Source organism: Oryzias latipes, chromosome 16 (assembly GCF_053564925.1).
Source record: "Oryzias latipes strain Hd-rR chromosome 16, Olatipes_Hd-rR_3.1".
Taxonomy (NCBI): domain Eukaryota; kingdom Metazoa; phylum Chordata; class Actinopteri; order Beloniformes; family Adrianichthyidae; genus Oryzias; species Oryzias latipes.
The window spans coordinates 21,919,870-21,938,323 of record NC_136252.1 but is presented as its reverse complement, the minus strand read 5'-3'; the positions used below and the strand labels follow the sequence as shown (position 1 = coordinate 21,938,323).

The 18,454-nt window shown below is 38.2% G+C and overlaps 1 protein-coding gene across 1 annotated transcript in view; it reads left to right on the top strand.

The window, feature by feature from the left end:
- Window positions 1-8,548: 8,548 nt before the first annotated feature.
- The window catches only part of itga10 (integrin, alpha 10), a 30,393-nt gene continuing 20,487 nt past the window's right edge, over window positions 8,549-18,454 (top strand). The window contains exons 1-4 of the mRNA XM_004078154.5: window positions 8,549-9,176; window positions 16,155-16,266; window positions 16,389-16,498; window positions 16,579-16,667. Coding sequence (XP_004078202.1) covers window positions 9,125-9,176; window positions 16,155-16,266; window positions 16,389-16,498; window positions 16,579-16,667 — 363 coding nt within the window. The 5' untranslated portion in view covers window positions 8,549-9,124. The remainder of the gene's footprint in view (window positions 9,177-16,154; window positions 16,267-16,388; window positions 16,499-16,578; window positions 16,668-18,454) is intronic.

The following is an 18,454-nucleotide window of genomic DNA, read 5'->3' as shown; positions in this document are numbered from 1 at the left end:
TCATGAACCCATGCTATCAGCAGCACGAGTGTACACTCCACAGACAAAAATCAGGAACTGATCTAGAGGAAACACATCAATGATTAAAAAAAAAAAACCTTGAAAGAAGCATCTCTACTTCATTTCTCTCTTTGCCCTGCAGCTGTGTGCAGTTACAGTGTGACCCCAATAAAGTCCCCTTCTCTGCCTCCTGCTCTAATAAAAAGAGTAAATAACTACCCCTCCCTCACTGTTTATTACCCCCTGGGGCAGTAAAAGGCAGCTGTCTGGCCCCCTTCAAAACGCCCAGCCTGAACCGGACCCTTGTAAAATGAAAACATTCACATTAACATGCCAAAGGAAAAACGCATTCTGGGAAGTGTTCACACATACCAGTAGACACTCACAATATATGTGCAGCTCATAAAACCCCAGCGGGTGGACGCAAAGGAACAAAGGTAAAAATGCAAAACTTCACAATAAGAGGAAAAAAATATGGTCCTCAAAACAGGATGAATGAATGCAACAAAAGTGGAAATTTACCACATTTAACGTCTAACCAAACAATCACTAAAAATTTGAAGAGAAACTTAACTCTTTTGCAACCGGTCTTTGTAGCAGAGCAGGTTAGTTTAGGTACCTGGGGGGGGGGACCACGGCCTGACACAGCCCTGTGATAGATGACTTATCTGCAGAGATGAGAGGAGTGTGTGTTCTTGTCTGCATACTTGAGTGCATGTCACAAACGTCAAGCCAAGTGATTTGTGATCTGTTTGAAAGAGCTATCCGGAAAAAGAAGGTCAAGTGGATCCTGTAAAGAAGTGAGTGCCGGCAAAGACAAATGCTGTGGCAGGAAAGCGCACCTCCTCGGGAAAAGAACATCCATGTCACTCGGAGGAACCCCTATCAGCAAAAACACCTCCACAAAATGATATCAGACTCAAATTGAGCAAAAGTGTGGCAACCATGATCAGACCACCCAAGAGATCTGAGACATTCTGCAGAACATATGTCAGTGTGCTGCATCCAAAACACATTTAAGCTCTCATTTCACAGGTCATGCAGGTTTGTGTTAGCTATGAAAGGACTGTTGTGACACAAAAAATTACTTTTTTAGACACAAAATTAAAGCGTAAACTCTCCTTTTCTGTAATATCCAGTGTTACAGCCCACTGGAAAAGCACAACAGTGCATTAGATGTCTAAAGATGACGTCTGTGCTGGCATCTTCATTCGCAGAGATGCTCAGACGTTCAAGTCAGCAAGTTTTAAAGACTTTTCTCACTTTAACATCTGGTCGGAGCTTTATTCCATGAAGGGAAATTAAATTAAGGATGAGCCCTGCTGAGAAACGGAGAGAAACGAAAGCAGGGGGGAAAGCAGATGAAAGCTCTATGGGCTCTATCACCAAACTAATATCAGCACTCTGGTATGAGCAAACTCATCCTTCCTTTGAGAACAGAGCCTCACAGTATACTGAACAGAATGAAGTCTTTGTGGCAGTGAAGAATGTACCAACAAATCTGATTACATACTTTAAATGCTGAACTCCAGCTAAACTGAAGATCATTGCAATTTAAGACAGAGCAGAAGACAGAAGAAAAGTGAAGGTGAAATTCTAGAAGGACTGTCAGACACACTGATCGTACTCTGTGAAACTGACCCTCAGGCTCTAATGTAAGCAACCGAAGCTCTGATGTCAGCTCTCGCAGTTCAACATGTCAATGCCAAAGTTCATAACAAGTTAAGACTGTTGTACAGTAGTGGTGCATGAATTCAATCTCCTACTGATGTCTGAAAGGCTGATATTTAAAAATGTGTTGATACCACCAATTTAGCCAAAAGAACCATTTTTCCTCGTCTAATTCACGTGTGGGTTCTGTGAAATTCTTTCCTTGCTTCCATTTTCTCTGTTTCCTGCCAAAAAGTAATTGCAAAGTTTGGAATTACAGCTTTTGGGCTGAAATTTGCAAAGTTAAATTTTGGTTCTGGGCTCTTTTCCACTCTGTAAAAGACATCCAGAGAGTGTTGAGATGTGGATTTCTCTCAAGTTGGAGCTGTGGTGTTTGAAGTCATGAAAACATTTAAAAGTATTGGTGTTTTATGAGCCTAATATGAAATTTCATTCACTTTTCTGCAAATGTTCACAAAATGGTGATGAAAGTGCACATTTTCTGGTTCACATTTTTTTCATGCTTTTTCTTTTGTTTTGTAGGTCAATTCTTAGTTTTTACATGAGCACTTTTTAAGAGCAGTAACTTTTTTAATGTACAAAGATGTTCCTGCATGCTGTAGTTCTTTAGTTCTTTGTCTCTCTTGGCTTATTCTCAACAAGCATGCTGCTTTGAGATTTATTTCAAGCTTAGCTGTGTATTTTTGAGGGACACAGAGGGGGACTTTCACAGTGGGGGGGTGCTACAAATGTTCACACCTTTGTTTGTTCTGGTCAAGTTCACACTGCATTCTGGAAAACTTCACACCATCACAACAGCTGCTCCACTTAAAATACCAGAAAGAAAAAGACAACAAAGTAGAAAACGTTCGACAACCAAATGTTGTTTGGTGCCGTCTTGTTCTTACTAAACTTCAAAAAAATAATATATTATGTAACCTTTTTGTAAAACGCAATTCTTCATGTTCCCGTTATGAGTTTTATTGTTCTTTCGGCTCATATACTTTATTAATAAAGGTTTGTTTTTGCTCTTTGCTTTCCTGGACGCTCTGTCTGTACTCATGCTGTTGCCGGACTATATCAGGAGTCACTTACAAGCTAAAACCCAATTCAAAAGAGTTCAAATGAAGCAGATTATCCACAGAAACAAACTAATTTGGATCACACAGACCTAAATAAGCTTTTTTTTTCCCACTCATTTAGCATTTTTTAAAACTCTGTTTTGGTGTTTAATCTATCTAAGATGCAAACTCAGAATAGGAACAACATTTTCAATCATGTCTCCATTTCACTGGATTCTGATTTCACTGATCGTTTGCAGACACAGACCTTGAATATGTATATTTTTAAAGAAAATATGTTTAACATGCCTATTGATGCAAATATTTATCAAACTTGACTTAATTTAGCATCTAATCGAAAGCGAAAACAAAATGGAAATTTAATGGCTGGAAATAAATTCAGACATCAATCGGCTAAGAAGCAAGAACAGATTGATAAAAAAAATAAATTCAAGACTAAGGAGTTACGGTATTTGACATAACCATAGCATAGCGAGATGCAAAAAGTTAATGCCAACAGTTTTTCCTGGAAAAAAAAAAAGCATAGGAACACCAGCACTGGAATTAAATTATATAAATAATACATTTTCTGACTTTTGAATAACTGAAGCATGGGGATTTTAGCTCAACTTTATTGGTCTCAATGAGAAATTTCTGAGGATCAGTGTTGTGGTTTAAAGAAAAAAACAAGCTTCTGCTGCTTGATGAGATTAATTTTAAGATAAAACATGTTTGTCACACTCTAAGCTTGTATGACCTTTGTTGGCGAGGATATGACAGCAAACAAGCATTCACCAAAACTCTAAAGCAATCCATGCATGTCATTTTTTTTTCCAACTGCCGCACAGCAGATCCTGGCTGAGCAAGGCTGCACTGTCTTTTAATTATTTGCAGAACATTGTGATTTGGGGCTGTAAGGGTAAAGGAAACAAACAAGAAATAGCTTGCACGCACACAAGCACAAAACATGTGAGTGCATGACAAGTCCTAAAGTGGCTGTGCAACTGTGGAGCACATGCAAGACAGATAAATGTGCTGTCTTCCCAAGAGTGAGCGTTCCCATTTTTCATGGGAATAAATTATGAAACCAAGCACACTGGCAGAACATCAGTTGGCCAAAATCATCAACATACCCGTAGTTGTAAAATGCTGGCACAGCTGCAAAAACAACAATGTGATTGACATTTAAAAGACTGAAAAAAACAACAACAACTGGCTTGTCTGCTAGCGCTGCTCTGCCACTATCGTCAAACTTGATCACAAACACTGTACTGCAGGTGAAATGTGACACACTGGTGCTACGATCTCCAACTGCCCTCCATCTATGTGTCTACACAAATATGGCCTGTTTCTGACCGTAGTTCATTGATCATGCAAGAATATCCCAGGAACATGCCAACTGATATTAACACGCAGAGACATTCCAGCTTGTGATTCATCCAAAAAAAGAGAGACCGTACACTCTGGGAAAAGAATACAAAGGTCAGCCAGTTTGTGCCGTCCATTTTTACGGATCCCAATTAAAGAAAATAAACTAAAAAAAATAATTGTTGGATTGGCCATGGTCTTCTGGCAGCAGCTCCAGAGTAGGAAATGTTCTTGTGTGGCACAGTTGCATGTGAGCAGATTTTACATGCAGCTGCCACCCGGTACAGCTGTGCTGCCAGTCAGGTCACAGCAACCACAATACATAAAGTCTCATTTCACTTCAACGAATACGAACTACAATGATATTTGTCATAAAAAGAGAAACAAAGAGGAGGCAAAGAGAAAAAGAGGATGGAAATTTTGGCAAGAGTACTGGTAAATGTCAATGTCAGTCCTGCTGTTAATGGAGAGCTAATGATGGCGAGACAAAGGTCAGTTTACCAACAACCATCGCTTTTTCTTCACACTGGACACTTAGATGACTCAGATTCTGCTCTCCAACTTGATGCTCTTTTGGTCCTGCTGCTGGCAGACATCCATCATCAAATGATGAGTCCCAGAGACGCTAATTGCAGAAGTGAGACTAAAAGAAATTCAATCATCAATGTGAAAACAGTATTACAGATTTAAAAAAAAAACTGTTAAACCATCTGACCATCAGGAGTTACTGCAGGGATTTTTGGATGGTAACCTAGCTTTTGGACGATCTCAGTTAAACAGAAACTCTGCTTTATCTAAAAATAAAAACCCACACAACTCAAAGCTGTTCAGTTAAAGCGAAAGAGTGACACAAAGTGGTCACAGCTTGAAACTGTTTCTGTAGGCATTTCATTTGTGATGGACAGAACCACGTGACCCATGATGGTTCTTTATCCTGTAATTTTTTACGTTACAAATTATTTATCTTTTACAGTTTTGTGTCATATAAAAATAAATACGGATTCAAAAATACATTGTCAAGAAAAAGCATCAATAAATTAGATTATGCATGTTTTATTTCTAAGTGGTCAAAAGCAAATAGTATCATTTTAATCCAAATTATTAATTTATTTGATATTGTTTCTGGAAACCAAAGATTGTCCCTTGCTTTATTAAGATATTTCAAAATCAATGCAAGTTCAGATGTTTTCTATTATCCTTTTTATAATTTTTCATCAAATAATGTGTTTTTATTGTTCTTTGATGCTAAGATATCATTATCCTCTATAAGAGTGACGTTAAGCAAAATCGGACGCAAATTAATAAATGATGCAAGATTTAGAAGGGGGGAATCTAAAAACAAGAAAAGAAGAATAAATAAATTAAACAACAAATGCAAGATTGATTGTGCACTTACATATAATATAACTTACCTTTGCTTTTAATTCTCATTTCACAACAGCTAATTAACATATTCAGAGTCACCTGTGCTGGAAAGTGCTTCATTTATGTTTATTAATCCCTTTCAACCTTCCCAAAGTTGGTCCACCCCAACATAAATATACAAAAATATAAGTGAGGATCAGAGACTTCAATTTTTTAAACAAATATATGACATGTTTTTATTAATTAATTTTTATTCATTGCTACTACCCATTATCCACATCAGTCCATCACCTACTGTGACCTTTCAGGTCAGCCCTGTCCTGTTCCTAATTGTCCACATCTGACCTGGTTTAATCATCACACCTGCTGCTCGTTTGGAGGACTGTCCCACAGTTATTTCTTGAAATGTAAGATCCTGAAGTCAGTCTCCCTTATGTTTAAGGGCAGCACTGTCTTAAACATCTCACTTTGATTTTTTTTCAATTGGATTTCAGGTTTCTGTTTCGTCATAAGCCTGCTTGTTTTGTCCACACGCACAAAGTTCTGTCTGTCAGTTCCAGCAGTTTCTGTGTTTGTTTCTGTCTGAGGTTGTGATCCTGTGGGCATGCTATCCTCCAGCGCCTGAGTCACACCTGCTCCTCATCAGCCACTCTACATAAACTTCATATGGATCTCCAGCAGACGCCAGACAATTGTTCACCTCTGGTAATAATATTGGCAAGTACTATCAGAGCTAAAAGTAATTTAATCCTCCTGTTTCTCCTTCCCAAGATCCTGCCTGCCAGCCAATCTGTCTGCCTGCCTGCAAAACTGCCAGCCTGCTCGCCTGCCCGCCATCCTCACTCTGTTCAAAATAAAACTTGTTACCTGGTAGGGATGGGAATAGAAGCACCCTGAAGCTTTCCTTGGGGTTCATGTAATTGTGCCGGAAAAATGAACCAACCATTCAGGGCTTTGAAACCACACAGAACAGCGGCATCTGGTGGCAGACTGGACGTTTATCATATGCTTCAACTAGTGATGGTTGAGTCGACTCCTCATAAAGCACTGGCAAACTTTGACACAACTGGGCTAAGTTTGATACTCACTTCAGTTAGAAGTAGTGATATGCTGGTTGTCTGTTAAGAACTATTTGGCTTTTATTGGTGATCATAAATGAGTGTGGTCAGCAGGAAAATGATTCCATATAAAACATTCTTCATAACCATTCTGCACAGACACCTGAGCCTTTAAATTTTTGGTTTTTGTTGTTGTTGTACATTTGAATTTTTATTTTATTTTGTGGATTGATTGTCTTGTGTTGAGTTGCTTCAATTTTGTTTAAAAGGAGATAAAAATGCAAGTAATTAAAAGTTGAATTGTCAACAGCTGGTTTATTTTTTTACATTTTATCCTTGGGCAGAGTCTGGGAATGTGCACCTGAGCTGCAGGAATTGTATCCATTGTTCATGGTGTAATTGGTGTTTAAAGGTGTCTTTGTTTCCTTAACCATAGGTATTTTAATTTTTTTTTTAAAGATTTGTATATTTTCCTAAATTACTTGTCTTGGTCTCCTATGTCGGAGAGTCCTACGCTTGTCTGATTTTAGTTTTCTGGTGGCGGCAAGCAGAGGAAACCATAATGCCATGCAGTCTACTGGAATCACCACTGAGCGACACTTCCGGTTAAAAAAATTGATACCGTGTTGAGAAGGTGTCGAGCTAGACATCTCTGAGGCAGGTATTTTCTCGTTTGACATTTTAAAAAAATTAGGAGTAGGAAAAGTTACACAAGTAATCTATTGCATCTTCATTGCATCTTATGAGCCCACAGCATGAACAATGTAGGTTTAAGACTTACAGGCAAAAAAAAAAAAACTTTTAAGGATCTTTTGGATTGGATTTATCTGCGCTTTTCCAGACGCTAAAAGTGCTTGGAATATGTCAATATGTCAGATTTGTAAACGAATGTACATTTTGAGACATAATTAAAAATGTTATGGAATAACAACAAAAGCTCTTTTCATTCCATATTTTTTTGTTATAACTGCCTTTTTTAATGATTTATGCTATAATTGTTTAACTGATGATGGCATTTTTATTTGGACATAAACTTTAAAATAGAAAATAGGACATGAAAAATTACAAGAAACATCAGAAACATCAAAAAAATGTTTGTTTCAAATTTTTTCATGAAGATATCCTTTACTTTTCTTCATTTATTTTTTACAACTGGTCATGTGGATGTAAAAATAATTCCTACATGTTTGGCAGGAAACTGACATTGTTGGAACCCTGAAGATCAAAACAAAGAAAATGTGTGTGTATATATAAACATATATATAAAATTACTTCCATATGTGCAAAAATGTAAGTATCACCTTGATTTTCTGTTAATCTGCTATAGACTGCTTATTATAAAAAATAGAAGCAGTATTGAGGTCCTTTAATATTTAACTATTAAGCACTAAATATGACTTAAAGACCTCTTCTTACATCAAGAGACAAAATCAACTCCAGATGATTTTCACATAATTAAGGTCTTAACAATTTCACTTATTTTGCATTCTAATTGTGATGCAAACAACTTGAAAAAAATTTTTTTTTTTCAGTAAACAATTCAATGACTCTTTTGTATCGGTAGATGGAGCCATTGCTTTGCTCGAGAGGAGGCAACCTTCACTCAGAAACTTAAAAAATATGAGGTATTTCCCAAGCAGTATGTTTTTAAAGGCGTCTACTACACATTAACATATTTTTTTCACTGGTCAAAGCCCGTTTTTGTCTTTGCCCGTTTGGGTTTATTTTCCAAAGAGGGACTATTCCAGTTGCTCTTATTCATGCAAAAACGTGCCAAACAATATATTTTACAGTTTAAATTTGAGTGAAAAAATGGATAAAGACAGCTGTCTGGTCTATGTGATTAACATTTGTCACTTTGATAAGCAAACAGATGGTTTCTCCAGATCAGCATAAAATAAAACGTCTTTTGGCCATGCATCAAAAGAAAATGGAAGATTTACATCTGTTTTAAAGGATTTTTTTAAGTTAATGGAACTTTGAATGTTTCTGAGGGAAATGGATTGAAAGAAGAGGAAAGAGGGAGATGCGGGTTTGAGGTTTTTCAGTGTGAGGACTGGTGGATGGAGCAGGACGCACGGGAGGGAGGGAAGCAGTGCGCATAAATGCGCCCTTTCATTTCCAGGAGTGAAATCCGTTTTTAGATGCGGAGATTTGCCCTCAGAGAAACACGGGAGCCAGGAGTTCTGTGGATCATGGATTTTAAGAGCATCAAGGAGACTTCGCAGTGTAAATGATCCTAAACTTTGAGCTTGAAAAGTTTTTATCTACTCAAACCGAATCCTAGGAGGCAGAGAGAGGACTGGTGGTTAAGGGTGTAACACAATTCAGCGCTTCATTGACGCGCCTCTTGTTGATTAGGACAGGTGCAATGGTAATCCAGCGCAGAGCAAGAATCACTGAGGTGACGCAAAATTAAGACAGACCACAAACATTTTGGATTCTTTTCCCCCTGAACGAGTGTGGAACCGAGCCACATGCGCACAGCCAGCATGGCACATGATCTTCTCCGGAGTTTTACGCAAAGACTACTTTAAATGTTTTGCGTCCAGGCACGCATTGTAAAAAGAGAAAGAAACAAAGAAAACAGAAAAAACTTTCTGCCTTAACCAGAATTTATCAATGGAGCTGCGCAGTTACGTGTGGTGCTTGGAGTTTCTTATTCTTCTCAAAGGTATGTCAAGGTTTTCCCCTGCGATCTGTTCTTATCTTCTAAAGCATAAATGGTGCACAAATATGATTCTTCTCAAGACTTACCTGAATCTACGTCATCCTGTATGTAGCTTCTCACTACTATAGAGCTCAGCAACCTTTAACTGATAACGTGCCAGAAATGGTGACATGTGTGCGCACAGTAACGAGCGTACTACGTCCTTAAGATGGCTGTGTGGAGGTGAAAAGAAGAGAGCTTGGTGTTAGGTAAAGCATCTGGTCAGACTCTTGTAATCAGTCAGATCAAAAGCAGGAGATGTAGACTCTGGCAAATGAATACATCCTGGTTTCAAGTTTGATCCTCCAGCTAAACAAACGGTGCAGATGTTTTATTTAAACTGGAAACCTTTAGCTGCAAGAGGCGGGAAATGAGCATATGAGATTTAATAAACATATAATAATACTGTTGGCAGGTCAGCTTCAAACCACATATGAAATCTTGAAACTGAGATATGTAACTGTGGCCTGTTTGATGCCAATGTTGTGGATTTCAAACTCCAGCAACTTTAGGAGCATTTAATATTGACCACTCATATCAATGATATGACATCACCAAAGAGACTTGGTGACATATTCTATATAACTTTATTAGCATTTCTATGTTTAAAATGAATTAATTAAATTCACAAAAAAGCATGAAGAGCCTCTTCTCTGTTGCAACTAACAGTTAACACAGTGACGAGAACTGGTCATACTTGGATTTGTAAAAGATGCTTAAAAAGCAATGACGGTTCTGAGTTGTCCGACATATTCCGCATGTTTTCTGGGAATGTTGTTGATCCTCTTAGGTATTTTACTTTGTGTTTGCAAGGCGTTAGGCACTCTGTAAATTAACAGCTGATTGAGTAATGCCTAATTCATAATCTTTACGTTGGCTGTCATACCATTTTACCCAATTCTCTGCATGGACAAGGCGAAAAACAAACACAAAAATCTAAATATGAAAAACTGCCTTTAATTGGTTAGTTTCATAATAGGTGGTTTCACATATAATTTTTGAATGGTTGATTTCTGTATCATAAGTTAAGAATATCTTTTCAATAAAAAAAAAAAACTTTCATGAACTCTAGTCATAGTTTTCTTCTCAAAAATTCTGACAGACCTTGGAAAAAGGTGCAAGCACCTTTTGAAACCGAGAAGAGCATCACAAAGGTCTGTAACAGAAATTCCACTATTTCCGAGGTTTGGCAGAATTTACAGGGGAGCAAAAGGTATTTGTCAGCCACAGATTCTGCGAGTGGTCCTTCTTAAAATGATGAGAGAGGTCTGTAATGTTTATCACAGATACACTTCAACTGTGAAAGGCAAAATGAAACAAAAAGTCCAGGAAATCACATTGTTTGATTTTTTTTAAACATTTTTTTGTAATGGTGCCGATAAAAGCTAAATAACTAAAGTTCACATCAATACGTTAAAATGTAACCCTGTTTTTTAATGTCAGAGGTCAAATGTTTCCTGTTCATCAGAACCTTGAAATGTATTTTATGCAGCCACTCCTTTGTTGCTCGGGTGATGTGTTGGGGATCACTGTCATGCTGCAATATCCAAACACGTTTTATCCTCAGTGCTTTGATGGAAGGTGTTTTTTTTTCTTTTTTACAAAATCTCACAACACAAACTCTTGTTTCTGAGGTTTCAGCACTCTTCAGGTTATTTATCAGTTCCCAACATGTAGTTCTGGGCTAAATGATCTTGTATTTATTTTGTTTTCTAATAATTGATACAACAGTTGTCTTGATCTTTTCTTACCAAGGTGCTTGCTTATTGTAGATTAATTCATCCTTATTCAGGTGAACAAGCTTGTCCCTGGTGTCCTTCAACAGCTCTGTGGTCATGATGGAGAGGTTGCAGTCTGACTGAAAATGTGGACAGGTGTCTTTTATACAGATAACAAGTTCAAACAGGTGTCATTAAAACAGGTAGCAAGGGGAGGACAGGAGAGCTTCCTAAATAAGTAACAGATCCCTGTGGAAAGAATTTATGGGGTTTGTAGTAGCTTAATACTTGTTTTCTACACTATTGTACATATCAATTCTTTAAAACTCATACAATGACATTTCCTGGATTCTTTTTTTCACATTCTCTCACAGTTGAAGTGAACCCATGATGAACATTACAGACCTCTCTCATCTTTTTAAACGGAACTGCTTGCAGGATCAGTGACTGCCAAATACCTTTTTGCTCCACTCTACATGGGATTTGAGAGCATTCACAGCCTTCTGAATCAAATCTTTTTCCTTTTGTACATAAAAGGTTTCTTTTGTCTTAAGAAGACAAAATCAATTGAGAGTCTCAACTTCAATTCATTCTGATCCATTTCCACTTTGCACAGCCCTTCTGTAGTTGCAAACTGAGCGAAATGTATCATGTTCCAGAAGGTTGCTGATTCATCTTCTCATGTCAGTGACAGACCCCAGCAGCTGTCACACGAGACCTCCCAGTTTATATCAGCTGCTCCATCTCTCACACTTGAAGTCTAGCTTTTATGTGTGTGTGTGTGTGTGTGTTTTTTCCAGTGATGCATAAACATCAGCTTCCCTCATCTACTGTGTTTTCTGTTGCATAGCAGACTCACACACCTCATTCAGCAGTTTCAGCTAAAAAAAAAAACGTCAAGAAAAAGACCATTGTTGTCTACCAGAAATAAGCGACTGTGAGGCCGATAAGCAGTGGGTGAGCTGCTGTATTATAGCATGCATCCATGAAATTGAATGAGAGTGGGAGATTGCAGTGCAATTTAGAAGTATGCTAATTTAGTGCCTGAATCATAAAAAAAATTCTGAAATTAATCTGCAGATATACATCTTGGAGAATTATCAAGCACGCCCGCCTCTTGCTACTCTAAAAACTGAGGATTGAAAGAGGAATGCAGGAAGTATTGAGGCTCTACAAGCTGCTAGGACTGAAAGACAAATGGCTACTCTAAAAAACAGGTTCAGCTTTAGCAAACGTCGCGACATTGCCTGCCACATTTTTTGCCGCGTTTTTATGGTACATTTTAATTTATTACATTAACTTGCACAATTGTGGTGTTTTGTTGCCTGTGTGTGGATTTGTGTTACACAGGAGTGTGTAGGGGAGTATTAATGGTTTCACCAGAGCTCTCCTGATGAGGCCAGCCGTCCTCTCGCGTGTGTTACGAAGATGTCAAATGCAGGTGTGCTCGTCTGTTGTGCCCCAGCAGTCTTCCAGAGAGTCCATGTTTTCCTTTCAGAGATCTTCATTTTTCCCCTTTTTTTTTTTTCTTTTCTTTTAAACTCTGGCATAAATTTACTGCCATTCTCCCCCACCGCCCACCCCCACTCCCCACGAGAGGGTGACAGAGATGAGAGCAAGATAATGGAGAGAAAGTCTGTGAAGGAGGAGAGGCACAAAGGAACAAAGTGAGTCAGTTATGATAGAAACAGACAGTTAAAAAGACATCTCCGAAGCTACGCCCATATCGCCCCTGGTAACGCGCGTTCAAGTGACCACTTCCAAAGAAAAGGCTATGTAAACTCACGTTTCGGGCTTCCACATTCAAAACTTTTACGTTTATGTGTAAAGCTATGCAAGTTTTTGCAACTGTTTTTGGTCAAATTTTGGCAAATCAGGGACCTGGATTTGGTAGATTTGGTTTATCTTGTAAACACAGACATGGCGATGAGCCTGACAACAACTGCATTTGTTTTTCAAATAAAGATAAACCAAGGCAACTCTACTGACATAACTGTAATCCATATCTGCCATAACAAGAACCCTATGAATCGTTTCCATTTTGTGCCCAAATCGCAAGACTTGCAATGATTTGGCATTTTGCGCCAAGCCTCTTCCAACTATAAGGGGTGGACATGTGTATGTAAGCAGTAGAAAAAGAAGAAGAAGAAGCCCCTTCCTGCTTGTCCAGTGTGAACACCATGGGCTAAACTTGGTTCCAAGAATCCGAGTTTAGCTCGTTCTTAAACGTGCGTCAAATGCCCAGTGTGTATGCTGCAGCTTTAGTGGGGGATGTTGCTCATTTGGACTTTTGTAGCAGTTGGTGACTGGGGTGCACTCAGATTGCCAAAGACAATAAAATGTCTGTTTATTCATATAATAAGTAAAACACTGCAGCCAAGTTTGTTTTTTTTCCCCTACTTGTAGACTACATGCGGTATAAAAGCAGCCATTCAGTTGCAGCAGCAGTGTAGTGGACTGAGCCCAGTATGTGGTTGAGGCAATCTGGACTTACTTTAGCTTGATAAATGTTTGCCACCAGTTGTTATGGCAATGAATGGTTCGAGAGTATCTGGAACAGGGTCATATATAAGCTCCAGTAACAAAAAACTGGAAGCAAGAGAGGTAACACAGGACAAGAAAGCAGAGAAGGGTGATGCCGTTTTGTGAAAACTGCAGATGTTGAGAAGCAAAATGTAGAGTCACGGCCTAGCCTTTGGTTTGTTGTAAAAGTGAGGGCAAAAATAAATAAAGCCGGGAATGGTTCGTGAAAGAATGAGTAAATACGGGAGATAAAAGAGAAAAATCAGAGGCAGAAATTGTTATCAGAGGTTTGGCTTGTTGTGGTGAAAAGCTTGGAACCAGAGTTTGGGAGAGTTTACCACACAAAAAGGAAAAAAAGTTTTACAGCAGCCGCTTTTACTGTGGATGGCGGGTGCAAACAGTGGAGAGTGACTAATTGCATAAAAGTTTGAAGATGAAAGGTTTTAAGATGTGTTTGTGATTCTGTTTTCATCTGCAAATGCAACATTCTGCCATCCAATTGCAAGAGGAAATGTTGTCTTGCAAAGTGCTCAAAGACCCAGCCAGTCTCAAAAGACTAATCAGTAAAGTTTGACTTCCACCAATAAATAACAGAAGAGCTTTTCTCCTGATATCTGCTTTTTGGTGAAGCAGGCAATGATATATTGCAAAGAAAAGTTTTAATTGAAGTTGAATGTGCTCACTAGAAACAACTGCAAGTGAAAGTGAAAAAAGAAAAATGAGAAAGGATAGAAAAGAAACAGAGAACATATCCAATTTCCTTTCCAAACCAAATGGAATCCCCCCTGACATGACTGGAGGAGCATTTGTGTGCATCCGTGTGTAGAATGTGTGTGAGGCGCAAGTACAGCAGTGATCTGGTAATGTTCTTTTTGTTCTAGACCAGTTATTAAAGATGCAAAACTGCTTAACTTCATACCAGATAGTTTAAAAAAAATAATTTTTAACTAAACATTTTAACGTAGCCCTTTGTTTTAAAAGTTGAAACAACGCACAGTACAAAATCAATTTTGACACATTTAAAATTGGCCATCACAAGTGTTTTAAGGCCTAAACTTAAGAAAAATGTGCCACAATGCTCTAACACTTCTTTGCAGTACTGTTTTGTTAAAAGTCAATGGCGCTAGCATGTGTCACTGAAAGATTCATTTTTGTTTCATCAAAAAATGATGAAACTACTGTAAAAAAGTCTACAACCAATGTTGCTTAGAACCCTTTCTTATGTTATGACAAACTCAGGATGACTGTTTCAAGTGTTTTCGTTTGATAAAGTAATTTATGTTTATAAAGTGTCAGATGAGACTGTAGATTTAGCTCCAAGCATTAAAATATGTCTAAACAAACTGCAGCTCACCTTACATCTTCTCTACTTCTCAGCCTGCAGACTGTGTTCACTGTCAACCAGAGAACCAAGGCTTCACTAGATTGCTGCTGGGTGGTGCTGGACTGTAGTGGAGGCCACAGACCCCATTTATTTCAACCCTAACATTAACCTACAAATAGCACAGACCCTAAACTGTCTGTGGTTCAGTTTCATTATGAGAACTTTGTTTCATAGATACTAACATAAACGCAAGAGTCCAAATAAATTAGAACGTCTTTATATCTGTATTCTGTACATGAATCCATCCTTTATATTAGATATAGATCATTGAATTTATAAATGTGGAATGCATTTTAAAACATTTAATTTTTTGCTTTTTCTTCACTCAAAAAAGTTGCGTGTTTCACTTGAACCTGCTGACACATTCTTCAGTTTAGATTGCAGCATTGACATTCCACTGATCTTTGCTTATGTCTTCTTTAAGCCTCCTCCACTCCTCCCTCCGTGTATGAAGGGTAGACTTGTGTGTTACAACAGGAGGCGTACTATATGTGATAGTTTTTCTTACCCACGCCCTTCCCGACTTTGCTTTCTACCTTCCCTCTTCTTTGCCTCTCTCCCCGTCACACCGAATTCCTTTTTTCCTCAGAGGTCACTTTGTTAATCTATCATTTTGGCTTCCCTTCCTCTCTGTCCAAGGCTCCTCTTCTGTCTAAATGGCACTAAAAGGTCCCCTGGTGGTTTTTAACCTTAGGTGATGATGCAGATGAACCGCGGAAAAACACAAGAAAATTGTAGAATTCTAATCTAAAATCTAACATCACAACAATCTTTGTTTTAAAATTTAATAACAACAAAAAAACATTGTATTACACTGCTTTTTGTGGTAATATGACCTACAAAAAGCATCAATTTTAGGTAATAAGCGTGACCTTGTAAAAAAAAAAAAGAAAATCTAAAAAACAAGTGGAAGTGTTTTCATGGTGTTGGAATCCAAAATAAAAGCACATTTTACACTTATATGATATATTTACTTTGTTGTTTTAACCTGTGTCCATTGTTGGTGTTGCTAACACCAAAGATAGTAAGGTTTTAGTATTTTCCCTACAACCTGTGCATAGGGGTTCAGTTGATAGATCGCCTCGCAACATATTTGTTGTTGCATTAGGATTTTATTTAGTTGCAAAAGCAATGTTGGGTTACTCTGACCACATCCCATCTGCATCCTATATCATTTTGTTCCTCTTTTTCAACATTAATTGTCTTTAAAAATACATTTTAAGCAATTTCTTCAATGCTCGATCACCTAGCCTATGCAACATATCACATGACTTTTCTTTCTGTCATCTTTGTAAGTTTCTGCTTTGTGTCTTCCAGAATTATGTCAGTGTTTCAACATTGATGGAAACCATCCGCGCATCTTCACCGGTCCAGAGGACGCACTATTTGGCTTCTCAGTCTTACAGCATGAATCAGGTGGAGAAAAACTGTAAGTGTGTGAGGGATTTTATGAAATTCATAAAAAATACAAAGTCCAGAAAACAGAAGAAATCCTTACAGGCAAAAGTGGCAAGACGAAGTATTTCTGATAGCTGAATCCCTTTGCTAAAGGATGCTAGTTGGTGCTCCCTGGGATGGCCCACCCAACAACAGAAGAGGGGATGTGTACAAATGTGTGGTTGGAGAGGAGAGGAATTCAAACTGCAGCAAAGTTGGTCTAGGTAAGAGAGTAACCATTTATTTAGTCTTAACGGATTTAGATGTTGTAATTAAAGATACTCTTTCTGTCTACCCACCTTAGGAGAAACTGCTCTTCAAAATGTTTCCAAAAATCTTAAAAATTCTCACCTGGGAATGACTCTTACACCAGACTCACCCGATGGCTTCCTGGTAGGTAGTTTCAAGCTTTCAAAAAAGGCCTTTAAATTTAGCTCCAGGGGCATTACACTGGTGAGAGGGGCGCCTCAAGAGATGTAGTTGTCTTTGTTTGAACAGAAAACCCAAAAGAATCTGTTCTGTTGGAATGTTTACTTTGTGGATTTGACCACATGTTATTCTCAGATCCTTGACATTTCTTTTCTTGTTTAAAATATATGGACCATCTAAAACTTTCATTTTTTAGTTATTCACTTTGTGAATTAAAAAAATAAAGTTGTAAGTCAAGAAAAACTTAATGAGAGTAGTCAAAATTTTACATTGGTAAACTGTATATAGAAATATCAAGTGATGCAGTCAAACTGAGGCACTGCTGCTTGTATGATGGGGTCCAAATGCCTTACTGATAAAAAAAAGAAGGCAACACATGTTTCATGAACATTGGAATTTTACTTAAGTTATCTCAATCTTTCTTTTGGGACTTGTGGAGAGCCCAAATGCAAGACAATGGAGGCAGATGAGAGACAAAACCAAACTTAATGCTAGAAGTCTGAAACGTTAAGTTACTGCCACAGGTTGAATGCGATACAAAATATCAAGATAGATGTCAACTGGAACCCCAATCAATACGTTCTAAACACAATAAACCCACAGAAAAGGAACTCAGAACCTCACAACCTTAACAGTAGATTCCACATTCAGTGTTGTGCAGGTTTGTGCACAACCACTAAATGTGTGGCTCTGTTTTTACAAATAGTGGAGCCGGTTAGGTTGATATTTCAGACAAACTGGGCTTTTTGTGGTACAAGCACCAAATTTGGCATGGATGTATCTTAGGATCCCCTCTTTCAGAAAAGCCCGTTTGCCACAAGACAAATACAAAACGGCAGCCATTTGTAAACATGGCTGCCATACACTTAGTTGTACCAAAAAAATTCAATGTCTAGTCTCAAAAAATATGGGCTATGCTTCTCCGAAAGGGAAGAGGGTCCTAAGGTACATTCATGGTGAATTTGGTCCTTGTATCACAAAATGCATGGTTGTTTGATTAACCGGCTCCACTGTAAAGAAAAAAGTCACTGTCTGTGGCGTAGAGGCAGAGCGGTCAAGCTTTGATCGGAAGATTGCAGGTTCGGTTCCCGCCCTGTCTGTTTATGTGTCCAAGTGTCCTTGGGCAAGACACTGAAACCCACATTACTCCTGGTGGTCATTAGTTGATGCCAGTGTTGCCACTGTAAATTGCTAAAAAGGTAGTGAAGTGTTATATAAGTATGTTTCCACTTTAAGAGGGCTATCTAAGCTTATTTGTTATGGTTCTCACCCAAACACCTTGTCAGTGCTAAATGATTGATGTGCAGGATTTGTACATTTTAAAGAAATTGGTAAGCATGACTGAGTCCCAAATCCTTAAGGTGTTTGTTTTAGTCCATTAAAAGTCTGATATTTTTTCAGTGAGATCTATTTTTATCAGCAAAAGTGCAGCAAAGCCAATGGACCAACACTTTAAAAACCAAGAGTAGCTTATGGTTCAAACTGCTTCCTTTTTATCTTTGACTTTAAGCTTAGACATGGAGGGAGGAGTGTTTGTTCTGGGTGTGCATGTATGCGACTGAGTGAATTTTGAGTGTTTGATGTCTGCCAGGACTTCAGTGCAGCCTCGGGTGTCATGTACAGTTCACAAACGTTTGCCATCTTAGTCCACTTCATTGTGAGCTTGTTCAAGTGTGTGCGTGTGTTTATGTTAACCCGGGCGGTCAGGTCTATAACAGGATTGGAATGCGTCTCCAGCTTTTTGTTAATGA